We start from the raw sequence: 27,291 nt of genomic DNA on the forward strand, positions 1-27,291 counted from the left end.
AATTAGCAGCGGTCTACTAAAAAGAAGCAAAATCGAGCTTTGCTAAAAATCCGAGAACTTTAGAGAATGTGAAAATAGATGGTATATGTAGTATAAGAGCGACAATCAAGATTTTGCGTTGCATCAAGATGATGGATTAGGGATTTTTTGTTTGCTAAAAACCTCCCATTTTTGCAAAAAAAAGTCAAAAAAATTTTGTGTGAATGAAATTTCAAGACTGCACCAAAACTGTTTCGTCAATTTTTTACAATATTAGCAAAGTTCCGTTATTTTGGTCTCTGATGTCCAAAAAAACAGTGGAAGCTTACACAAAAATTTGTTCAAAAAAATTGACAAAAAATTTGAAAGAATCGGGTTTGAGCCGAAAACTGAAAATTTTCTTCCAAAAAATCGACGATTTGGTCAATAATTTCGAAAAAACTTGGATCCAAAAAAATGGAGTTCTTATGTGGAACGTTTATGATAGACCACAAAATATCCAAACAACAAACGCCTGCGAATCATGGCATGCTTGCTCGAACAGAAAAACTGAAAGAAACCACCCATCTAATGGGTAGTTGTGGAAAAATTGAAAAAACAGGAAAAATTTCCAAAAAAAGTATCCTCAAAAGTTTCGAAAGATGAACCTCAACCTCCACAGAAAACGTGGCGTCTACTCAAGGTCAAAATCCAGCAATTGCAAAACAATTTTGAGGAGAATATTATCAATTTGGACAATTATTGGAACAAAATAGCCGTTATTTGCCAAAGTTTGTACAAAGTTATCGTCACTCTTCTGAAATATTCGGATTTGACGTTTTATATTCATTTAGATTAATTGTTTTGATAAACAAAAAGAAACAAATCACAAAAATTCAACATAAATTGTTCAACAATTTTGAAATAATTTGTTTTTTGATAATATATATTCACATGGCCTATTGTTCCACTTTGGAGGAAAACGATGGGTTATTTGTGCTCGGGGTGAATTTTTCTCCAGACAAATTTCGACTTCTTTACAAGCCATTTTTGGCGGAGACTTTTTATATCAGCTGAAAAACATAGTTGTGTTGAGCTCAAAATTAACAAGATTGCTCGAGTCAGTGCAAAGCCCTGAATGTTCCGAGTGCCTTAAAAAGGTCTTGGAGCAGTAATAACACAAAAAAATTTTTAATTTAATTTAATAAAAAAAAACTTTTTTAAAAGAAAAATTGATTTTTTTTTTAAATTTTCCACCTCACGCTCTAAAAAGTACTTAAGTACATAATTATAAGTTGTGATGCAAACTAATTTTCTGAGCTAAGAATTGTAACAAATTGAATTATGGCAAATTATTGGGAGGAAAAAAATGTTCAAAATCTTGCAATCATTCAAACTTTAATAAACAATAGACTTTTAGTGCAAAAAAATCATAGTCATTGTCACCAGTGTTTTGCCTTGGTAGGAATAGTTCTGCTAACCTTTGGAGTCTAATTTTCGAACAAAGATACAGAATACTCGTGCTCGGTCAGGTATTGTTGCTCGAGACACATCTTGACGTTTCAAAGAGAATTACATTTCTCTGTATGAAATGTAATCGCAATACTTTTGCAGTTAGTCGATTGTTTCTAATTCACTATAATTCACTAATTCACAAGAAAGGACGGACTATTTGTGCTCGGTAGAGATGGATCTCAGAAAATGTTAAGAGGGCAGACTTTAAAAAGTGTTCCGAGCAAAACACTTTAAAGACTTTGTTTGCAATTTTTTTGCCATCAGCAAAAATATTAAAATTTAGGCCAAAATGCAGATTTTAGGTTTTTCAGAATAACTTAACATTGGCGCTGAGGGAACCTTTTGATAGTTTTCAGGTTCTGCAGGTTCCTATTGGTGGTTCCAATGAGTTCCTAAAATAGCACCAAGAAGTCGAATTCTTCAGTTGGGGAGTGCGCTTTATCAGCAACTAATTCACGGTTGCCTCTATTTCACTTTTTCAATTGTTGCTTACAAAATGGAAATCAAGAAAAAAATATCGATGAAGTCTTCGTCAATTTAATCAAATCATCGTATTAAAATAAATAAACGGTTTAAATTGTTTTCTCAATATTATGTATGCACTACAAACCAAGTGCAATTTAAAGGTCATATGTTCCAGAGAATTCTGATACATCAGCAAATTTTCGCTTGAAAAAAAAGCCAAAAAAATTTAGGAACAAACTTCATATACAATTCATAGAAACAACAGGGTATGCGGTTGTTTATCTGCAAATTTCTGGACAAACTCATGAGAATAAAAAACAAGCAAAAAAACAGAAAAAAAAAGGTTTTTTTCCTCGTTGTGCGATAAGAGCAACTAGAAAAACCTTTAGTCAATAACCGAGTTATGCTTAACCTACTATTGAAGAGTTTGAAAAATGAAGAACAGCACAAAAATTAAAGAAAAGAATTTGAAAAATTCAACAAAACAGATCTTTAAACTATATCAATTTTGGACAGTTTTATTTTGATTGTTTCAGAAACTTTTCTGGTCGAATATTTGCTAGTTTAAGCTTTAAAAACGAACTGACTTGGAACAAAGTTGAATTTTTATAGCCTTTGAAAAATCGTTTTCTGTTATAACAACAACTGCAAACGCAGGTTCTTGCAAACATCTGAATTAGCACTTTTTTACATGTTATTTCCAAGAGTAACTAATATGAAGAATAAATAGCAGTAACAGATTTTAAATGTTTCAACAATATTTTTTTCAAACTATATTTCGTATAATCCTATTTTGATTTTTTTTTCAAAAATGAGCTAGAAATTTTCTGAAAGATTGTTTTACATGCATTCATACAAATTTTTTTATGTTTTTTTTTGCATCAGAGGAAGCACTATTTAGCAATTGCCGCTGTGAGATTTTGCTGAGTAGCTGCTAGAGACTAGCAGAAACTTCAAAAATCATTGATTATGACAAAAACAGCAAAAAATTATTTAGAATTAATTTTGTATTAGACTTTTTGATCTTTTTTCAATGTTTTTGATTCTTGCATATGGAAATCAATACTGCAAGAATCTTGGAAATCCAATGCAAAACAAAGCAAGAGAAGTGTATTTTCTTGCATTTTTTTGAGCACGATTTTTTAAAAATTAAACTATTCCAAACGGTTTTTCTCGACATTGAGAATTTTTTTTTTAGAACTTTCAAAAAATCATTTGTATCGCGACTAAAGGTTTTCTTCTGGAGAAGATTAATTGTGGTACCAATTGTTTTCATTGCATAAAGGGCGGCAATTAATTCGTAAATTTGATCAATAGTTTAAGTCCTGCCTGCATCCAAACCCAATGTGCTGCGCGAAACAGCATTTGAACAGCAAAGTGAGATCAGACCCACTAGGTTTGAATCTTTATTCAGCTTACAGAGTCCTATGAGTTCACCGTATTTACAGCTAGCTAAAATTATTTTTAAGAAAACTGCAATATTTTAGTATAACCGAACTTTTATCACTCCCACTTATACCCTAGTACGCTAGTCGGTCAAGAGAGGTTATCTTGCAAGATCTTGCAAGATCTTGCAAGTTTCTTACAAATGAGGGTTATCAGATGATTTTTACTTAATTCATGGTCGCAATGCTTCATTCCACGGCTCATATCTTTATGTTCTAATGACTTGCTAATGCCTCAATTTGTTTTAAAAATTCCATTTCAAAGGAGTCAAAAATTTAAGTTTTATCCTGATGATTTTTAGTTAGTTCAATGCTTCATTTTACGCTAAAAAACCAATTGATAAAACTTTACATCTTTTATAACTCGTTTTTAAAGCACTTGCAACCTCGAACTTCACAAAAAAAGGTCGTACAATTTTCAATCTTTGCAATCTTTCTTTATTATTTTCATGAATTTAAGAGTTTTTTTAAAATATTTTTGCTTACATTCAAGATTTTTGACACGATCTTGCCAAGTTTCACATTTACAATTCACAATTTTTCAAAAATCCTCAAGAGTTGCTAAAGATCACAAAGATTGCTGGGCTTGGGGATAGATTTAGGGGTAATTTGTCTATGAAAACTTGAAGATCTATCACAAAAAAAATATGTTGTCTTCGCGTGTAAAGCTGTTTTTGCCCAAAAAAATCGTATCTTTAAAGATCTTGCAGAAAAAATTATCTTTAAAGGAGGTTTTCTTGTAAAAGCTTTCGAGATCTTTTAAAGACATGCATCGTCTTTAAAAAATCTTACAAGTCCATGATCAGTCGGCTCCAAAAAAAAACTTTAAAAAAACGAAATTTGGTGTTAGCTTACTCAAATATAATTTATGAGCTGTAAAACTGGTGAATCTACTGTATTTCATGCTATTAAGTTAAGCCGTAGAGCAAACAAAGGATAAAATTCGAAATAGTTCATTCTTCGAAGATATCGTCCCTCCTATGCCAGAAAACAAAATTTGACAGAATCGGCGAACCCCCCCCCCCCCCAATCGGAACTAAGAAAGCAAATGTTATGAAATTCAGAAGAGTGATACTAGAAATGATTTGACCCGGGCATACAAAAACCGGAACCTCTCAGACCCTTGGGGGGCAAGTGATAACGGTCTCCGGAAGTGTAAATGGCCCTATCAGAACTCGGTAACTAGCGGTTGAAATAGACTCAAATTCTAGTATGTTGTAGGCCTAGTTAAGGGGAGCTTAAGTTTGGAAACCCCGAGTTTTAACGGGATATGGATGAAACTTGGTAGGTAGGACCCCTATGGGGTTCTGAACCCAATTATGGAAGTTTGACCCCGGTTCACCCCTGGGTGACCTTAAGTTGACCTTTGGGCTTTTTGACCCCAAAAGTGCATGGAAAACCCCGAGATTAATACCGGAAGTGGCGTATTTCAAAGCCCAACCGCTGGAAATGAGAATGGGTCAGCTTGCTAAAAACTGGGAGGAAAACTTGTAGATTGGGAAATACAGCAGAAGCTGATAGAGACGCAGTTTTACATTGCGACCTTGGAAAAGTGGATTTACTTCAAAGTGGACTTAGCAAACATTGGGTTCAATTTAGCTTGGCGAATGCGCTATTAATAGAACATCAATCAGGGTAAAATAAAAGTATCCCAGAAGAAACTGGTAGTAATAGAGGCATAGCATGAGAGTTGTTTGCTAAATAGTATGAATGGACGGTGATTTTACTTGGCTTCTCGGAAGTGACTTTTTGGTTTAATTTGACCCTAACAGACGAACTACGTTCCCCTGATAGCTAGAAGGACGGGATTGGAATAGAGTACAGATCGAAATAGTAGATGCTTGAAATGAATTACCTACCCATGAAAAGGGTCACCCTCTACCCTTGGGAGGTCGGAAGGTTAACGGGATAAATGAAATAAAGACCTTGGGAGGATTACTGAGTAAACACAGCATGGTTTGGAGGTTGAGTGGAACTCGAGAGCTGAAGTTCACAGAGTTCAGGAATTGGTTGATTAGGATCGTATGACGTTTGTTTGCTCGGTCAAATTGTGACTGCTACCGCATACCGGGTATCTAATAAGCGTGAAAAGATTGATAAAAGAAACCGAAGTTGACAGAAGTTCAGTGGCAGAGTTCACAGAAGGAGGGATATAGTCTTAAAACATGTGCGGACGGGTGATTTAGGCGAATGTCAGGACTAATAGGGAATGGCGTGACTTAACTAAAACTAAGTGAAAAGAAAGATAAGGAAGTGGAGGGTAACGGAGATTCTGTAAAAGTCAGAAGAATTATTGCGAGTGAATCGAATAGTTGGTTCTCGGAGTAGGAGACCAGTAAAAATTAGTTCTCATCAGAGATTCTCTAGAGAGAGAGAATAGTTAGTGTTAGCAGAGTAAGTTGGAAACTAATTGCAATTAGGCATTTTGGCCGATAAATCGCAGACCCTTCCCGGCCGCTCAGAGTCTTCTGTAATTGGACGTATAATAATCTAAATTAATTTATCATTGGAAACCCTTGCGATTGTTTCGAGTAGATGAGACAAGACAGCCGAAGAGTCATACACCGAGGGGCAAGCAACATAATACAATACAGAATTGTTACCACAAAAATAACCCTTTCGGGATTGTAGAAAGTAGTGAATCTCGGTCGCCCCGCTGAATTCACTGCCAAAGGGACAACTTTGCGAAGGAATTCCCCTAATTCTACAGTGGCGCTCCTGGGTGGGCAAATTCTGGATTGCAGTTGCACAGTGTGTGTTGCTAATTGACGATATGGAAGAACAGGACAAGCGGCTGATTGCTGAAGCGGCAGTTGCTGGACAGACAACAACGCGTATTTGGATTCGGGACAATACGGCTGGATCAGACTGGAGAAAGCACTTCGCGTGGGTTGCCGATGCCAACCGCTGGGTAGATGAGCAGGCCAGGATGATCCTACCAACCTGTTTGACGAGCTGGGCGTTGGACGAGTTTACAAGTATACCAGCCCACTTTCGAGAAGAGATCGAGGGCTCTGACGAGCCAACGTTGGCTAGGATGCTCGCCGAGCTCGATCACAGTATGATGCCGTTTCAGACGCACGCAGGCGCTCGAATGGAGTTCAAAAGTCTGATGCAAAGCAAAAAGGAGGGTCTTAGGGAGTTCTCCAGACGAATCCGGTCCCTTGGGGATGTATCCAATGTGAACATCGGAGCCCAAGCTAGAGATGACATGAACCCTGAGCAGTTCATCGACGGGCTGTTTGATGTGGAGCTCCAAGACCAGCCCTTGCGGGAAGATTTGGGGAGCCTCGCTCAGGCCGTTGCTCGGGCCCAAATCCTGGAGCTAGTCAACAAGACGTCACGGGCCAGAAACAGAAAGAGGCTGCATTTCGCGAGAATGGCCGAGAATGTACCAGAGCAGGGGGCAGAGGCGAGTCGCAGTGCTGGCAGACAAATCAGTCGATTGCCACTTGTAGGGGCCAACTCGGGACGACAGCAGGCGGGCACTGATCCCCCGAATCGACCAATTGGTGAGTGTCCAGAGTGATCTTCTGTCACAGATGCAGAATATGGCGTCTATGATGGGTAGGTTTGTCAATTCTATTATTCCTGCACCCCACCCGGAGAATCTACCCCGCCCTGATCAAACGCAACGACCTTGGCAGCTCTTTGACCCTAACCCCGGCCAGGACCGTCGGAGTTACCAAAACGCGTGGAGTCGGACGCTGCGGGTTGAAGAGCCAGGTACCTCTGGCAACTGCTATGCATGTGGCCAACCAGGACACTTCGCGAAGGAATGCCCCCAGAAAACCGCGGACCATTTAAACTACCAACGGCTGGGACAGTGAGTGGATACCAAGGATGTTTCGTCCCGGCCGACTTAAAAACCAACAGTCGAACGGTAGGAGTCACACTCCCAGCGGCTCGACCCAACAAACCCCGAATTCTCAGATGCCGCCTCGAATTCTGCAACACAACGACAGGACGACTGGATCGGAGCAAGTTCAACCACTCTTTCATCAACCCCAACCCCCTACCACGGCAGTTTCTAAACAGATGTCTAGTACCCAGTGCCAGACTGAGAGATCATTGGAGTTCGTTGGCGTATGTCAAGTACCCGAAGCACCTTTCGGATTAATAGCAGACGCTCGTGTCGGAGGAACCCCAGTGAGAGCGTTAGTCGACACTGGAGCTACCATCAACCTTATCCGGAGCGATGTTTACTGCAGACTGACAGCTGTACCAGCCCTCCGGACGTACATGGGGTCCCTGGAGACAGCGGACGGACGCGCGCACATTGTTGACGAATGGATTACAACTAACCTAGAGCTCGGGTCGATAGACGATGATATCGAAGCATTAGTGGTTCCCGAGTTAAAGGCGGATGTGATCCTTGGTATGCAATCACTCAACGAGTACGAGTTTTCATTGGACTTCCACTGCGATAACTTGTGGACGGGGCCAAAGGAAGGATCAATAGTCCCCTTGCATTAAGAACCATTACGGGCTACGTCCCCGGGGCCCTCAGCAGTCCCAGACTCTCAAAACCCAGCAGCATATGTCACAGAAACCCTACCCCAGCAGCCTACCTATGGCCCTGGAGATCTGGTGGAGGGTTGGACAGACGATGAAGAGGATTATTTTGTCCAGGTGATCAGTAACGGGGATGAGGTCGACCTCCAAGCGCAAGCGGAACGCCACTCAGAAGATCTTGGAGTTGGCTGCGCCCGGTGTGGCGGGGGCTAAGAGAGATAGACTACGGAAACTCATCCGATCGCACAGAGAAGTGTTCGCCCTCACCGATGCAGAGCTGGGGCAGACGAACTTAGTGACCCATCGGATTGAGACAGGGGATATTCCCCCTCATCGAGCTTCTCCGGCAAAGATGCCAATTATCCCAGAGGAGGTGCAGAGCATGTTGGATAAAGGAGTAATTCAGCCGTCTAAAAGTCCCTAAAGTGCGCCAATTGTCCTACAGAAGAAGAAAGATGGGAGCTGGCGGTTTTGTGTGGACTATAGGAAGTTGAACGATGTGACGACCAAAGATGCGTTTCCCATCATCCGGACACAACAGACCTTCGACGCTTTGAAAGGACAGAAATACTTTTCGTCCCTAGATCTGGCCAATGGTTTTTGGCAACTACCCGTAGCAGAAGAGGATCGACACAAAACTGCATTCGTCACCCGCGATGGAGGATTCTACTTGTATGTAATGATGCCCTTTGGGCTGTCCAACGCTCCAGGGACTTTCCAACGGCTGATGAACGAATTGTTTCGGGAGCACTTGTGGAAGTGGGCTCGGGTGTTCTTGGATGACGTTTTAGTCTACAGCCAGTCGGACACGAGTCAATTTGCTCACATCCGGGCAACTTTTCAACTCTTGAGAGCAGCCAACTTGAAATTAAATCCGAAGAAATGCAGGCTGGTGCAGAGGGAGGTCACCTATTTGAGCCATATTATTGGAAATGAGGGGATCCAAGTCGATCCGAAAAAGGTAGAAGCAGTCATCAACTGGCCAGATCCATCAACCGTGAAGGGAGTGAGATCTTTCCTAGACTTCTGCATTTACTACCGCCGGTTTGTGAGAGACTTTGCCGGTATAGCAAGTCCCTTGTCTTCACTGACGAAGAAAAAGGTGCCATTTGTGTGGACAGACAAATGCCAGGCAGCCTTTAAACGTCTCAAGAGAGAGCTGATCACGGCCCCCGTATTGGAGTTTCCCGACTACAATGGCAGCTTGATAGTAGATATCGACGCGAGTAACACCAGTCTTGGGGCAGTACTTTCTAATATCAAGTGGTTTCAGCCCTATATTTGGGGTGTAAAATTTGTTCTCCGGACGGATCAGTCCAGCTTGCAGTGGCTCTTCAAGCAAAAAGAGGCGGATGGAATGACGTTCAGGATGCAGCAGCAGCTGCAAGAATTTGATTTCGAGGTTGTCCACCGAGCGGGAGCCAAGCATGGAAACGCGGATGGTCTCTCGAGAATGCTAGAAGAGGGCCCAGATTGGCTACCTGGCAAAAAAGGGGAGGTATTTGGTCCCTGTCCACAGGCAATTCCACTCGGAGAGGCCTTGAGAAGGGTTGGCTGGCCTCAGACAGATATTGTAGCTATGCTCAGCTACGGCGAGGAACAAGACGACAATGAGGCAATTTCCTTGGAACGGACAACGCTTGAGACTTCCTCTCTTCAAAAAGGAGATGAGTCGATAGCTCGAGTGTTCTACTGGGCCGAACTGGGGACGAACCTCATCCCAAAGGAGCAAGCAATCCAGTACGGACCCGAGGTGCTGGCGTATTGGTCGAGATGGAACGAGCTGACCATTAGGGGTGGAATACTTTTCACGAAAGGGTTCCCAAAGGACGATTCCCGACCTGTTCTTCAGACAGCAGTCCCCATAGTAGGACGCAAAGAGATCCTTAGTCAGTTACATTCGTCTCAGATTAGCGGGGGCCATTTCGCGGCCGAAAAGACTCTTGCGAGGATACGACAGCAATTCTGGTGGCCATCGATGAGGACAGACGTTGAAAAAAGGTCCAGCGGTGTCTAACATGTGCAGCACGTAGCACTGGAGGAAGGAAAAGAGTTGCTGGGCTTCTCCCATTTAAATTAGGGATTCGGTTCAACACTGTTGCAGCAGACATTTTGGGACCCGTGACACTTGCAACCCGGACGAGGGCGAAGCATATCTTGGTCATGACGGACCTGTTTACTAAATACGCGGTCGCGGTTCCACTAGTGTCCACAGACTCGGCAGAGGTAGCCCGAGAGGTAGTGGAGGACTGGGTGCTGAAGTTCGGGGCACCCAATGTGCTGCATACGGATCAGGGAAAGAACTTTGGAAGTAACCTCATCCTAGAGATGTGCAGATTTTTTGGGATAGACAAGTCCCGGACCTCCCCCTATCACCCTCAGGGAAATAGCCAAGTGGAGCGTCATAATGGGGTGATTGCCGATGTCATTTCAAAATACTGTGCCGACAATCCAAAGACATTGGACACCGTGTTACCCTATCTCAATTTCGTGTACAACACTACAATACATAGGACGACAGGTGCCCCACCCTTCAATCTGGTACACGGGCAGGAGTGCCAGTATCCCATTGATCTCTTCTACCCCAAACCACACGACGAGCTACCCACACAGGAGGTTTCGTGGAGTGACTGGACGGGAAATTTAGAGATGCCCATAGCAGCGCCCGGGAGCTCCTGGGGACCTATCAGCGACGTCAGAAAGACCAGTATCGGAAAAGGGTCCACGGCGAACCCTACTCCATGGGAGACAAGGTTTGGGTGTGGGCCAAAGAGAAGATCAAGTCAAAGAAGTTCTTCTTACCTTGGGAAGGACCTTACGTCGTCCTGGCAAAACTCTCGGAAGTTAATTACAACGTGGCGAAGCTAACCACACCAGGCAAGATACGGTTTCTACACTTCAACATGCTGAAACCCTATGTGGAGGAAGATCCCCGACCTGATGAAGCTACCTCCAGCAAACGTCCGACACCTTTCCGATCAACTGGATTTTTCGACGAGCCCGGAGTGCAAGACGAAGACCTAGAGACGACTACTGGAGGCCAAAACGAGATACGGTCGATAAGACTACCTGCTCCTCACCCGACTCCGCCGTATCGGATGAGATCCGGTAACCAAGAGGAACTGCTGCCAACGGAGGAAACGACTCAGCTAAGGAACAACACAGTAGAGACCTACGACGCGGTGGAAATTGAAGTTAAGGAAGAAGAGGAAACGCTGGCCCCTCAAAATGAGGAAGGCATGGAAATCTCGGGATCGGCGGACATTATCGAAGAAGGAAGAGGACTCGATGTTAGAGAAGAACGCCGATCAAAACGAACACGGCGTCCATCAGTTCGGTTCGAAATAGACGAATTCGAGATGGGCTAGCTCCACCTCAACAAAACTAAAATCGTTTTATTACTTTTCACCTCACCCCCCCCCCATTTTCGCCCCAATAAACGCTTTTCTGACTAAATTAGTTATTAGATGATGTTAGACTTAGAATTGTATAGGGAATAGACCGGATAATATACCAGACCTTTAGTTATCACCGGCAAGGGAAGTTTTTCCATGATAAAAAGGGGAACTCCTACCCCTTGGGAAGGGGATTGTATTGGTAAGGAAAATCGGATAAAAACGCGTACGGACCCCAGTCTTTCCCCTCAACCAGGTGATGTTTAGATGGTTAATTGTACTCTGAGAGGGGGCTCATGGCTGGTCGTTCTGGCCTTTCTCCTCCTGTTCGGGGTCGGTTCTTCCTCAGCGTTGACGAGCAACCACACAGCTGGAGCAGCGTTTGTGCAGGAGACCCCCCTCATCAATGCAAATGCGATGGAGACGACCTGGGTCTCAGTACCTTTTCCAGTAGTTCCGGCAATCAGCAAGACCCTGCTCGACCTAGCTTTCCAAGAACACCAGTACATATTGGCCAAGACGCGGGAGGAACACGACGGGAAAATTTATCGGGACCTGCAAACTGCGGAGGCTTCAATAAACATTACCTACCTGGCATTCAAAGGAATTCAGTATGAGAGAGACGAAATTGAGTCGATGCTGGCGGAGATGAGGAATCGAGCTACAACTTTTGTGGACAAACACGAGAAGGGGGCTTCACGTGACAAAACGTGGATCAAGTCGGCGCTCGGAGGCGTCGCCGCAGCAATTATACTCGCCCTTATACTGAAGGATGGATTCTGCCATTACTTCTCATTCTTTGGATTATGCGGCGACAGTTCGAGAATGGATTGACTGGAAGAAGATGCCTCTTTTCTGGACGGCGCTGTCTGCACAATCGTGCTTGAGTCGGGGGAGAAGCTGCACCTTCTGGGCAATTCTTTAAATAAGACCCAGACCCAGCTGGAATTAATCTCCCATGATTCCACAACAGTTTTTGAGCTATTCCGTGGGATACCCCTGAACTTGGTCAACGAAACCGATGATCAACGAAATCGGAAGAACGCGTGTAACCCTTATCATTGGGCTTCCATTTATAGGCATGCGGTGAAGTTCTACAATGTCGTTGCGAATCATTCGCAGACCCTGGGCACCATACGTGCGGAGCTGATTGCTTACAAAATGGCGGTGCACAACTACGGCTACATCCTGGATGACGCGTTGAGCGCACTTGCCCGCGGATTCGTACCGGCAACTTTGGTACCCCCAGAGGTCCTGACCGACAATCTAGACGGAACCCACCTGGACATGATGCAAGAGGCCATTCCCAGGACTGAGCTGATGACTTACTACCCATTCGAACTCGTACAGTCGACAGTAATCACAGAAACTGGGATCAATGTGCTTGACAACATCCCCGTTCATCACACGATGGGACTACATGAAGTGTATCGAGCGATTTCCCTTCCTCAGCCGGCAGATGGAGGAACCACAGCGACTCAATACAGGTTTTCACGCACGCATCTTTCAGTATCGGAGCGTCGCGAATATTTTGCGGAGGTTTCGGATGACGTCATTGCGGCACACTGCAGTGGGAGCAACCACCTCAAGCTTTGCCTGAGACCATTTGCTATGTCCCGTAGTAGCTAGTCTTAGTGCCTGGCTAGTCTTTTCTTCGACCTGCCAACGACTGCGTTGAGATTGTGCCCTCAGGAGGTAATAGTCTTGCCCGAGACTCCTACGGCCACGTAACTGCAAGATTCTACGTACTTGGTTACTTCACGGGACGACAACTACAGGCTGTTCAACTACAGCAGGGGGGCTAAAGAAAGTGGACAGCCAATAGCGGGCTGTCAGAGCTGCCTTCTCCGACCGAGTTGCGACGGTCGAATCGAAACACCAGACGGCGCTTTGGTGCTGATACCTGACCCGAGAACTTGCCAGTACAATACGGGTATAATCATTACCATTAAGCAGCATCCCCTCATCTAAACACTGTTTGCCACCCTGGAGAAAGCAGAGAGAAATCTTCCCGGCGTGGTGATACCGGCAGTTCTACTCGAACAAGCACGGAGCGAGATGGTCGAAGCACTCCGTCTCAACTTGATTCAGTTACCGGAAGGATCTGTGGACGAGGATGTTTTGGCTGAAATTGCCAAACCCTTCGCGTATGAAATTTTGCGGAAGCACACTCCTTTCCATTGGCAGATGCTACGTAGCAGACCCGTGCGCTACGGGGTTGTAATATGGGTTCTGTTAACCACCCCTGGCAGTCTTCGCATGCGTCTTCTGGCGATGCTTATCAAAAATTAGTCGATATGCGCTTGTACTATACAGGGGGTATTGCCACTGAAATACGACCCTCCCTATGACAGAGGAGCACCAAGGCCAAGTAGTTACCCCCAGGAGCCGTCGAGAGTAGATTCGTTCAGTGGACAGATCTATCTACCAACTAGATTCCCAGAGAGCTCATCGTTTGACGAGGCGAATGCTTCGAGAACTACCGGGGCGAGCGATACGACCAGCATGCCTTTGATGGGGAGAGGAATCAATTATGTCCGAGGGAAGTGGAGGGATGTTTCTGGGCGAGGGCCGAGAATCGGGACTAGTGCTATGATGGATACTACGCTGTGAAGAGGAGGATGGCGAGTGAGGGGAGAGATAGCCAGTTCGACCGGTCGTGAGTTGATAACTTTTAGAAACACTATACCTAAATATTCGTGTATTTGTTGCTAATCATATTAGGGTGTGACTCCACCTCAAAAATGAAAATTATTCGTCTCTTATCAACAAACCTAGCACCGTAAGAGAATGGCTCACACCCAGATGATTGAATTAAATATTGGTTCGTTCTCCAAGTCAAGCTATCCTGATCTATGTAAGGTAGCAGTTATTTGTGTATTTAATTAGTGGAGGACAACCATATGGGTCTGCGATTAATGATTAAGTTAGGAACTAGATTACGAGGTCAAACTGATAATGAGTAAAGTGAACTGAGTATAATAGGTTAACAGGGTTCGAGAAAAACGCCTTGAATGAGTAGTTAGCGACCGGGACAATTAGATTACAAGCTTTAAAATAAAAAACTTTGTTTTTAGCATTATTCGGGAGAATATTAGACTAGAAGGGAAGAGTGTAGAATTGGTGAATCTACTGTATTTCATGCTATAGTATTCTGAGCGTAAGATTGATTCGTCATTAAGTTAATTAGTAGAGCAAACAAAGGATTAAGTTCGAAACAGTTCATTCTTCGAAGATATTGTCCCTCCTAAGCCAGAAAACAAAATTTGGCAAAATCGGCGAACCCCCCTTCCCCAAATCGGAACTAAGAAAGCTGATGTTATGAAATTCAGAGGAGTGATACTAGAGATGATTTGACCTGGGCATACAAAAAACGGAACCCCTCAGACCATTGGGGGGCAAGTGATAACGGTCCCCGGAAGTGTAAATGGCCCTATCAGAACTCGGTAACTAGCGGTTGGAATACACTCAAATTCTAGTATGTTGTAGGCCTAGTTAAGGGGAGCTTAAGTTTGGAAACCCAGAGTATTAATGAAATATGGATGAAATTTGGTAGGTAGGACCCCTATGGATTTCTGAACCCAAATATGGAAGTTTGACCCCGGTTGAACCCTGGGTGACCTTAAAATGACCTTTGGGCTTTTTGACCCCAAAATTGCATGGAAAACCCCGAGATTAATACCGGAAAGTGGCGTATTTCCCAGCCCAACCGCTGTAAATGAGATTGGGTTAGCTTGCTAAAAACTGGGAGGAAAACATTTATATTGGGAACTAGAGCAGAAGCTGATAGAGATACAGTTTTACATTGCAACCTTGGAGTAGTGGATTTAATTCAAAGTGGACTTGGTAAACATTGGGTTCAATTTAGCTTGGCGAATGCGCTAATAATAGAACATCAATCAGGGTAAAATAAAAGTAGTCCCAGAAGAAGCTGGTAGTAATAGAGGCATAGCATGAGAGTTAAGTTTGCTAAATAGTATGAATGGACGGTGATTTTACTTGGCTTCTCGGAGGTGACTTTTTGGTTTAATTTGACCCCTAATAGACAAACTACGTTCCCCTGATAGCTAGAAGGTCGGGATTGGAATAGAGTACAGATCGAAATAGTAGATGCTTGAAATGAATTACCTACCCATGAAAAGGGTCACCCCCTACCCTTGGGAGGTCGGAAGGTTAACGGGATAATTGAAATAAAGACCTTGGGAGGATTACTGAGTAAACACAGCATGGTTTGGAGGTTGAGTGGAACTCGAGAGCTGAAGTTCACAGAGTTCAGGAATTGGTTGATTAAGATCGTATGACGTTTGTTTGCTTGATCAAATTGTGACTGCTACCGCATACCGGGTATCTAATAAGCGTGAAAAGATTGATAAAAGAAACCGAAGTTGACACGTGGCAGAGTTCACAGGAGGAGGGATATAGTCTTAAAACATGTGCGGACGGGTGATTTAGGCGAATGTCAGGACTATTAGGGAATGGCGTGACTTAACTAAAGCTAAGTGAAAAGAAAGATAAGGAAGTGGAGGGTACCGGAGATTCTGTAAAAGTCAGAAGAATTATTGCGAGTGAATCGAATAGTTGGTTCTCGGAGTAAGAGACCAGTAATAATTAGTTCTCATCAGAGATTCTCTAGAGAGAGTGAATAGTTAGTGTTAGCAGAGTAAGTTGGAAACTAATTGCAATTAGGCATTTTATAAATCGCAGACCCTTCCCTTTGACTTGAATCTAGATTATATCCTGGCCACTCAGAGCCTTCTGTAATTGGACATATAATAATCTAAATTAATTTATCATTGGAAACCCTTGTGATTGTATCGAGTAGACGAGACAAGACAACCGAAGAGCCATACACCGAGGGGCAAGCAACATAATACAATACAGAATAGTTACCACCAAAATAACCCTTTCGGGATTGTAGAAAGTAGTGAATCTCGGTCGCCCCGCTGAATTTACTGCCAAAGGACAACTTTGCGAGGGAATTACCCTAATTCTACATGAGCAGTTGGAGAAAAAAAGGACTAGAGCAATTATTTATCATAGGTTATGCACTGATTCCTGATTACAAAATTTATTGGCTTAATTTTGTTGGCTAAAATCAATACACTTTCAAATATATATTTTCATAAAAATTGGACGCAATTTGTAGCGTAACTCATAACAAGATGACTTTTTCTATATGAAAATCAAATTAGCTGCTTTCGTAACCATTACAGTCGAATACAAATTCTTTTCATAGCATTCAGTTTCTGGTGGATTGTTCACCGATTGCTTGCTACGAAAATAACCTCGCTAAATTTGAATACTCTTTTCTCTTTTTTTTTGTCGCTAATGATAGCTTTTAATCGCTTTTTATGTTTTTCAGAGAAAACGAATATAGAAATTGGCTCCCGCCATCCAAGTTTTAAAGTTAACTTATCACTAAAAGTCAAAAGCAGCAATGGTGAAGTCAGCTGTTAATCCCAAGGTAACGGTATGATTTCAGAGTGAGAAGCGGGAACTTATATAAAGGTGACTTATATTAGTGAGAGTGAGAGAATCACTTTTTCATTCTATTTGCAGCAGTGACACAACTGTAATGATGACCAATTTCACACTTGTAATTGTAATATTGGCACTAAGTTGCTTTGATTACATACATTTTATTGTGGGCTCGCCGTCTCCAGGAATAGCAGGAGGAGCGATTGATAAAGACTTCGTAAATCTGCATAATGAACATAGAACGAAAGCGAACTTAGCCAATTACTCATACGATATCGACGACTTGACCCTAGCAGCCTTGAACTTGTCAATAAATGCTTGCAATCAAAATAAAACGAATAACACCTACATCACCTCGGATCACTCGTTTTTTGTCTACTGGGAAAACTCGACTTCGCTTTCGGCGAAAGATGGCTCCGAAGCAATCTTCGAGGAGCTCTACAAGAACGCGTCCAATCTGTTCCAGTTCGCTGGAGGTAAGAGAGACCAATACGGTTGCCATGGCAACAACATAAGTGAGAAATTGGGTGACAGTATAAACTTCACGTATTTTGTGCTGAACAAGGGATACACTCAAATTGGGTGTCGTTTCCAGTCATGCTCTGGGAGACAAGGAAACGATACATCTACAGGCGCTACAGGTACAACAACGACGACCACACCCACAGCTCCTCTGTATCGATTTGCGCTGGCTTGTGCCTACGGATCCCTTCAAGACAGAGAAATGTTTCAAGATGACAACTTTCTGAGCCTTTGCAAAAATGAGCCTCAATACAACTGGAGCAGCTGCAACAGGCCGCTGCAAGATGAATGCGAGAGGGTGAGGCTGAACGCTTCGACAACATCATCAACATTGAGTCCTTCCGGAGGTCAACCACACTCACCCTCTGGCCCTACGTCTTCTCAGGTCAGTACCACATCTTCTGATAACAATAATACGGCTTCAACGATAACTCCTCCAGGTAACCAGACTACCACCATGTCCCAAAACACAAACGGCCCGGGAAATCAAACATTGACAGGGACAGCACCCCCTGCAGCGACTAACACAACAACGGGAAACACAACAACTACCATAACAAGCTCCCATAGTGGAGGAACCGCTTCTAATGGAACTGCTACTACGAAATCAGTGACCATGCCGACTGGACCAACATCCAATGGAACTGCTACTACAAAACAGCTGACCATACCGACTGGACCAACATCCAATGGAATTTCTACTACGAAATTAGTGACCACTCCGACTGGGCCAACATCCAATGGAACTTCTACTACGAAACAAGTGACCATACCGACTGGACCAACATCCAATGGAATTTCTACTACGAAACCAGTGACCATGCCGACTGGACCAACATCCAATGGAGCTTCTACTACGAAAACAGTGACCATGCCGACTGGACCAACATCCAATGGAACTTCTACTACGAAACCAGTGACCATGCCGACTGGACCAACATCCAATGGAACTTCTACTACGAAACCAGTGACCATGCCGACTGGACCAACATCCAATGGAACTTCTACTACGAAACAAGTGACCATGCCGACTGGACCAACATCCAATGGAATTTCTACTACAAAACCAGTGACCATGCCGACTGGACCAACATCCAAAGGAACTTCTACTACAATACCAGTGACCATGCCAACTGGACCAACATCCAAAGGAACTTCTACTACAATACCAGTGACCATGCCAACTGGACCAACATCCAATGGAATTTCTACTACGAATCCAGTGACCATGCCGACTGGACCAACATCCAATGGTGTTTCTACTACAAAACCAGTGACCATACCGACTGGACCAACATCCAAAGGAACTTCTGCTACGAAATCAGTGACCATGTCGACTGGACCAACATCCAATGGAACTTCTGTTACGGTACCAATAACCAGGCCGACTGGACCAACATCCAATGGAGTTTCTGGAAACACAACTATAACTGGAAGTGCAACAAAAATGCACACCACAACTGTAACTGGAAGTCCACCAGGAACCGGAAAGACAAACCTACCTGGAGGCCCGACTGGAAATGGAAACACATCTGCAACTGGAGGCCCGACAGGAAATGGAAACCCATCTGCATCTGGAGGCTCACCAGTAACTGGAAAAACAAATGCAACTGGAGGCACAACAGGAACTGGAAAAACAACAGTAACTGGAGGCCCAACTGGAACTATGAACCCAATTGTAACTGGAAGTCCAACAGGAACCGGAAACACATTTTTAACTGTAAGTCCAGCAACAAATGGAAACGCAACTGTGATTGGAATCACATCTTTAACAAGAAACACAAATCAAACTGGAAATCCAACAGGAACTGCGAACACTTCTTTTTCTGGAGGCCCAACAGTATCTGGAAAACCAAATATAACTGGAGGTACAACACGAACTGGAAATACAACAATAACTGGAGGAAAAACTGGAACTAGGAACCCAATTGTAACTGGAAGTCCACCAGGAACTGGAAAAACGACTCTAACTGGAATCCCATCAGGAACGTTGAGCTCAAACGTAACCGGAGGTACATCAGTACTTAGAAATACAACTGCAACTAGTAGTACAACTGTATCTGGAGGTACAACAGGAACTGGGAATACACCTGTAACTAGAAGTCCAACAGGAACAGGAAACACAATTCTAACTGGAAGCCCATCAGGAAATGGAAACCCAAACGTAACTGGAGCCACAACAGGAACTGGAAATACAACAGTAACTGGAGGCTCAACTGGAACCAGGAACCCAAACGTAACTGGAAGTCCAACACGAACCAGAAACACAACTTTAACTGGAAGCCCACCAGGAAATGGAAACCCAAACGTAACTGGAGGTCCAACAGGATCGACAGGGACAACTCTAACTGGAAGTCCAACACGAACCGGAAACACAACTTTAACTGGAAGTCCAACAGGAACTGGACTCACAACTGTAATTGGAAGCACATCTTTAACAAGAAACCCAAATGCAACTGGAGGCCCATCAAGAACTGCAAACACTTCTTTTTCTGGAGGCCCACCAGTAACTGGAAACCCAATTGTAACTGGAAGTCCAACAGGAACTGGAAACACGGCTCTAACTGGAAACCCATTAGGAACGTTAAGCTCGAACGTAACTGGAGGTCCACCAGGAACTGGAATTACAACTGTAACTAGCAATACAACTGTAACTGGAGGTACATCAGGAACTGGGAACACAACTATAACTGGAAGTCCAACGGGAACTGGAATTACAATTCTAACTGGAAGCCCACCAGGAAATGGAATTCCAAACGTAACTGGAGGTCCAACAGGATCGGCAGGGACAACTCTAACTGGAGGCCCGACGGGAAGTGGAAAACCCTATGCAACTGTAAGCCCGACAAGTAATGTAAACGCATCTGCAACTGTAGGCCCGACGGGAAATGGAAACCCATCTTCAACTGTAGGCCCCACTGGAAATGTAAACCCATCTTCAACTGTAAGCCCGACGATTAATGGAAACCCATCTTCAACTGTAAGCCCGACGGGTAGCGGAAGCGCATCTGCAATTTTTGGCCCGACGGGAAATGGAAACCCAAGTTTAACTGTAAGCCCGACGAGTAATGGAAATGCATCTGCAACTGTAGGCCCGACGGGTAGTGGAAGTTCATCTGCAACTGTAGGCCCGACTGGAAATGTGAACCCCTCATCAACTGTAAGCCCGTCGATTAATGGAAACGCATCTTCAACTGTAAGCCCGACGGGTAGTGGAAGCGCATCTGCAACTTTTGGCCCGACGGGAAATGGAAACCCATCTTCAACTGTAAGCCCCACGAACAATGGAAATGCGTCTGCAACCTTAGGACCGACGGGAAATGGACACCCAAATTCAACTGTAAGCCCGACGAGTACTATAAATCCATCTGCAACTGTAGGCCCGACGAATAATGTAAGCTCATCTGCAACTCTAGGCCCAACTGGAAATGTAAACCCATCTTCAACTGTAAGCGTGACAAGTAATGGAAACTCATCTTCAACTGTAAGCCCGACGAAAAATGGAAACGCATCGGCAACTGTAGGGCCGACTGGAAATGGAAATCCATCCTCAACTGTAAGCCCGACAAATAAAGGAAACCAATCTTCAACTGTAAGCCCGACGAGTAATGGAAACGCATCTGCAACTGTAGGCCCGACTGGAAATGGAAAACAATCTTCAACTGTAAGCCCAACGAGTAATGGAAACGCATCTGCAACAGTAGGCCCGACGGTTTATGGAAGCGCGTCTGCAACTTTAGGCCCGACGGGAAATGGAAACCCAAATTCAACTGTAAGCCCGACGAGTAATGGAAACGCATCTGCAACTGTAGGCCCGACGGGAAATGGAAACCCATCTTCAACTGTAATCCCGACGAATAATGGAAACCCATCTTCAACTGTAAGACCGACGAATAACGGAAACACATCTGCAACTTTAGGCCCGACGGGATATGGAAACCCAACTTCTACTGTAAGCTCAACGAGTAATGGAAACGCATCTGCAACGGTAGGACCGACGGGAAATGGAAAACCATCTTCAACTGTAGGCCCGACGGGAAAAGGAAACCCATCTTCCACTGTAAGCCCGACGAGTAATGGAAGCGCATCTGCAACTGTAAGCCTGACGGGAATTAGAAACTCATCTTCAACTGTCAGCCCGACGAGTAATGGAAACCCATCTTCAACTGTAAGCCCGGCGGTTAATGGAAGCGCATCTGCAACTGTAGGCCCGACAGCAATTGGAAACCCATCTTCAACTGTAAAACCGACGAGTAATGGAAACGCATCTCCAACTGTAGGCCCGGCGGGTAGTGGAAGTGCATCTGCAACTGTAGGCCCGACGACAATTGGAAACCCATCTTCAACTGTAAAACCGACGAGTAATGGAAACGCATCTTCAACTGTAAGCCCGACGAGTAATGGAAACGCACCTGCAACTGTAGGCCCGACGGGTAATGGAAGCACATCTCCAACTGTAGGCCCGACAGGAAATGGAAACCCATCTTCAGCTGTAAGCCCAACAAGTAATGGAAACGCATCTGCAACTTTAGGACCGACGGTAAATGGAAACCCATATTCATTTGTAAGCCCGACTAGTAATGGAAACGCATCTGCAAGCTTAGGCCCGACGGCAAATGGAAACCCATCTTCAACTGTAAGCCTGACAATTAATGGAAACGCATCTGCAACTGTTGGCCCGACGGGTAATGGAAGCGCATATGCAACTGCAAGCCCGACGGGAAATGGAAACCCATCTTCAACTGTAAGCCCGACGAGTAATGGAAACTCATCTGCAACTTTAGGCCCGACGGCAAATGGAAACCCATCTGCAACTGTAAGCCCGGCGGTTAATGGAAGCTCATCTGCAACTGTAGGCCCGACGGGAAATGGAAACCCATCTTCAACTGTAAGCCCGACGAGTAATGGAAACCCATCTGCAACTGTAGGCCCGACGGTTAATGGAAGCGCATCTGCAACTGTAGGCCCGACGGGAAATGGAAACCCATCTTCAACTGTAAGCCCGACGAGTAATGGAAGTGCATCTGCAACTGTAGGCCCGACGGTTAATGGAAGCGCATCTGCAACTGTAGGCCCGACGGGAAATGGAAACCCATCTTCAACTGTAAGCCCGACTAGTAATGGAAACCCATCTGCAACTCTAGGCCCGACGGGTAATGGAAACCCATCTGCAACTCTAGGCCCGACCGGAAATGTAAACCCATCTTCAACTGTAAGCCCGACGAGTAATGGAAACCCATCTGCAAATGTAGGCCCGACGGGTAAGGGAAGCGCATCTGCAACTGTAGGCCCGACCGGAAATGTAAACCCATCTTCAACTGTAATCCCGACGAGTAATGGAAGTGCATCTGCAACTGTAGGCCCGAAAGGTAATGGAAGCGCATCTTCAACTTTAGGCCCGACGGTAAATGGAAACCCATCTTCATTTGTAAGCCCGACTAGTAATGGAAACGCATCTGCAACTGTAGGCCCGACGGTTAATGGAAGTGCATCTGCAACTGTAGGCCCGACGGGAAATGGAAACCCATCTTCAACTGTAAGCCCGACGAGTAATGGAAGTGCATCTGCAACTGTAGGCCCGACGGGTAATGGAAACCCATCTGCAACTGTAGGCCCGACGGGAAATGGAAACCCATCTTCAACTGTAAGCCCGGCGGGTAATGGAAGCTCATCTGCAACTGTAAGCCCGACAAGTAATGGAAACGCATCTGCAACTTTAGGCCCGACTAGTAATGGAAACCCATCTGCAACTGTAGGCCCGACCGGAAAAGTAAACCCATCTTCAACTGTAAGCCCGACGAGTAATGGAAACGCATCTGCAACTGTAGGCCCGACGGGTAATGGAAGCGCATCTCCAACTGTAGGCCCGACGGGAAATGGAAACCCATCTTCAGCTATAAGCCCGACAAGTAATGGAAACGCATCTGCAACTTTAGGCCCGACGGTAAATGGAAACCCATCTTCATTTGTAAGCCCGACTAGTAATGGAAACGCATCTGCAACTTTAGGCCCGACGGCAAATGGAAACCCATCTGCAACTGTAAGCCCGGCGGGTAATGGAAGCTCATCTGCAACTGTAGGCCCGACGGGAAATGGAAACCCATCTTCAACTGTAAGCCCGACGAGTAATGGAAAAACATCTGCAACTTTAGGCCCGACGGCAAATGGAAACCCATCTTCAACTGTAAGCCCGGCGGGTAATGGAAGCTCATCTGCAACTGTAGGCACGACGGGTAATGGAAGCGCATATGCAACTGTAGGCCCGACAGGAAATGGAAACCCATCTTCAACTGTAAGCCCGACGAGTAATGGAAACGCATCTGTAACTTTAGGCCCGACGGCAAATGGAAACCCATCTTCAACTGTAAGCCCGGCGGGTTATGGAAGCTCATCTTCAACTGTAGGCCCGACGGGAAATGGAAACCCATCTTCAACTGTAAGCCCGACGAGTAATGGAAACGCATCTGCAACTTTAGGCCCGACGGCAAATGGAAACCCATCTTCAACTGTAAGCCCGGCGGGTAATGGAAGTTCATCTGCAACTGTAGGCCCGACGGGAAATGGAAACCCATCTTCAACTGTAAGCCCGACGAGTAATGGAAACCCATCTTCAACTGTAAGCCCGGCGGGTAATGGAAGCTCATCTGCAACTGTAAGCCCGACAAGTAATGGAAACGCATCTGCAACTTTAGGCCCGACGGTAAATGGAAACCCATCTTCATTTATAAGCCCGACTAGTAATGGAAACGCGTCTGCAACTTTAGGCCCGACGACAAATGGAAACCCATCTTCAACTGTAAGCCCGACAAGTAATGGAAACGCATCTGCAACTTTAGGCCCGACGGTAAATGGAAACCCATCTTCATTTATAAGCCCGACTAGTAATGGAAACGCGTCTGCAACTTTAGGCCCGACGACAAATGGAAACCCATCTTCAACTGTAAGCCCGACAAGTAATGGAAACGCATCTGCAACTTTAGGCCCGACGGTAAATGGAAACCCATCTTCATTTATAAGCCCGACTAGTAATGGAAACCCATCTTCAACTGTAAGCCCGGCGGGTAATGGAAGCTCATCTGCAACTGTAGGCCCGACGGGTAATGGAAGCGCATATGCAACTGTAGGCCCGACGGGAAATGGAAACCCATCTTCAATTGTAAGCCCGACGAGTAATGGAAACCCATCTGCAACTGTAGGCCAGACGGGTAATGGAAACCCATCTTCAACTGTAAGCCCGGCGGGTAATGGAAGCTCATCTGCAACTGTAAGCCCGACAAGTAATGGAAACGCATCTGCAACTTTAGGCCCGACGGTAAATGGAAACCCATCTTCAATTGTAAGCCCGACGAGTAATGGAAACCCATCTGCAACTGTAGGCCAGACGGGTAATGGAAACCCATCTTCAACTGTAAGCCCGGCGGGTAATGGAAGCTCATCTGCAACTTTAGGCCCGACGGGTAATGGAAGCGCATATGCAACTGTAGGCCCGACGGGAAATGGAAACCCATCTTCAACTGTAAGCCCGACAAGTAATGGAAACGCATCTGCAACTTTAGGCCCGACGGTAAATGGAAACCCATCTTCATTTATAAGCCCGACTAGTAATGGAAACCCATCTTCAACTGTAAGCCCGGCGGGTAACGGAAGCTCATCTGCAACTGTAAGCCCGACAAGTAATGGAAACGCATCTGCAACAGTAGGCCCGACGGGTAATGGAAGCACATCTCCAACTGTAGGTCCGACGGTAAATGGAAGCCCATCTTCAATTATAAGCCCGACTAGTTATGGAAACGCGTCTGCAACTTTAGGCCCGACGACAAATGGAAACCCATCTTCAACTGTAAGCCCGACAAGTAATGGAAACGCATCTGCAACTTTAGGCCCGACGGTAAATGGAAACCCATCTTCATTTATAAGCCCGACTAGTAATGGAAACCCATCTTCAACTGTAAGCCCGGCGGGTAATGGAAGCTCATCTGCAACTGTAAGCCCGACAAGTAATGGAAACGCATCTGCAACTTTAGGCCCGACGGGTAATGGAAGCACATCTCCAACTGTAGGACCGACGGTAAATGGAAACCCATCTTCATTTATAAGCCCGACTAGTAATGGAAACCCATCTTCAACTGTAAGCCCGGCGGGTAATGGAAGCTCATCTGCAACTGTAAGCCCGACAAGTAATGGAAACGCACCTGCAACTGTAGGCCCGACGGGTAATGGAAGCACATCTCCAACTGTAGGACCGACGGTAAATGGAAACCCATCTTCATTTATAAGCCCGACTAGTAATGGAAACCCATCTTCAACTGTAAGCCCGGCGGGTAATGGAAGCTCATCTGCAACTGTAAGCCCGACAAGTAATGGAAACGCATCTGCAACTTTAGGCCCGACGGTAAATGGAAACCCATCTTCATTTATAAGCCCGACTAGTAATGGAAACCCATCTTCATTTATAAAATCGACTAGTAATGGAAACCCATCTTCAACTGTAAGCCCGGCGGGTAATGGAAGCTCATCTGCAACTGTAGGCCCGACGGGTAATGGAAGCGCATATGCAACTGTAGGCCCGACGAGTAATGGAAGCCCATCTGCAACTGTAGGCCAGACGGGTAATGGAAACCCATCTGCAACTGTAGGCCCGACAGGAAATGGAAACCCTATTGCAACTGTAGGCCCGACAGGAAATGGAAACCCTATTGCAACTGTAGGCTCGACTGGAGGCCCGACTGGCAATGGTGCTACTACTACTTCAATACCGATCAAACCCCCAGGGGCTCCAGGAACAAATCCGGGCCCTTCGCCTGGAATTGGAGGAGACGAGGATATCGCTTGGAGTATTTTGGAGAGTCTTCTGAGTGACCTGGACAAGGGCCAGGATCCAAATCCTGGCCAGGCTAACCCAGTTCCAGGCGGTGGAGGAAGCAAGCAACCGTCAGCATCTTCTTCTTTCTGGGATAATGAATGGACATATTTTGTGACGTTAATTACATTTGTCGTTCAAATTATAAAAAACTAATGTTTAATTTTGAGAGTTATCTTAAGACAATAAGGAAACAAAATGATTTATTAATCTAAACAGAGAAGAGCAGTGATTGAAATAGATTCTCAATGAACCATAAAATTCTGGAAACAATTATTAAAGATTGATTATAGTGTCTCAACATGGTATGCTGATAATTCTATGTCAACCAAACAATAAATTCAAATAAATGCAATATCTGAACAAATGCAATACATGAACCTAATCAATTCACATTTGATTTTTGTTAATTTTTTATCTTTTTTTTTTAAAAGTTTCAGCGTCAGATTGTTTTTGCGGCATTGTACAGTTCCTACCAAGCTTTTTGTTTTCTTACGGCATTGCACAGTTGTTACACCATTGTTATTTGCTTTTTTTTGGATCTGAACGACCTTGGAGGAATTTTTTTTGAGCTGCTGATTCTTCTCAAAACCACAAAATTTTACCGAAACTTGAGTTAAAAGCAAGCAAATTGTTACAGGTAAAAATGTTAACAGTTTTTAGCCATTCGATTTTTCAGGTGATAAAATTTGGGATCAACAGTACACTCTCACAAATTTTTAATGACCTCAAGTTCCTGCAATGAGTTTCCATAGATAGTAATCAATTATCATGGATTTTCTTGGTCTGTCTACATAAAAATCTAAAAAGATCATAATGGGTTAAAAATCGTTAACAAAACAAATAAAAAAGAGATTGTTTTAATCCATTAAAATCAATTATAATGAATTATAATGGATTGTAATACATCATAATGGATTATAGCAGATTTTTATGAGTAAGAGTCTGGCTTTTTTAAAGCGCTGAAAATAAACATCCAAAACTTGAACGTTGCAATAGATAAATTGTGTGTAGTTGTGTGTTGTGGGAAGGCAGATGGTTGGGGGAGTGAAGGTAGTTGGAGTGGGGTAGGTGGGAAGGATTGGCGGGGGAAGGGGGGAGGGTTGACTAGGCGGGTGCACTATGCTTGGGGGGTGCG

General features: G+C 44.6%; 2 protein-coding genes across 2 annotated transcripts in view; both read left to right on the forward strand.

The window, feature by feature from the left end:
* Nucleotides 1-27,291, forward strand: part of LOC134851138 (kinesin-like protein KIF6) — a 436,464-nt gene that overhangs the window by 101,579 nt on the left and 307,594 nt on the right. The gene's annotated exons all lie outside the window — the stretch shown is intronic.
* LOC134851992 (streptococcal hemagglutinin-like) lies at nucleotides 16,872-26,309 on the forward strand. Its single transcript, XM_063868267.1, has one exon. It carries the CDS (start codon nucleotides 16,872-16,874, stop codon nucleotides 26,307-26,309), a length of 9,438 nt encoding a protein of 3,145 aa, XP_063724337.1.

This window comes from Symsagittifera roscoffensis, chromosome 7 (assembly GCF_963678635.1).
Source record: "Symsagittifera roscoffensis chromosome 7, txSymRosc1.1, whole genome shotgun sequence".
Taxonomy (NCBI): Eukaryota; Metazoa; Xenacoelomorpha; order Acoela; family Convolutidae; genus Symsagittifera; species Symsagittifera roscoffensis.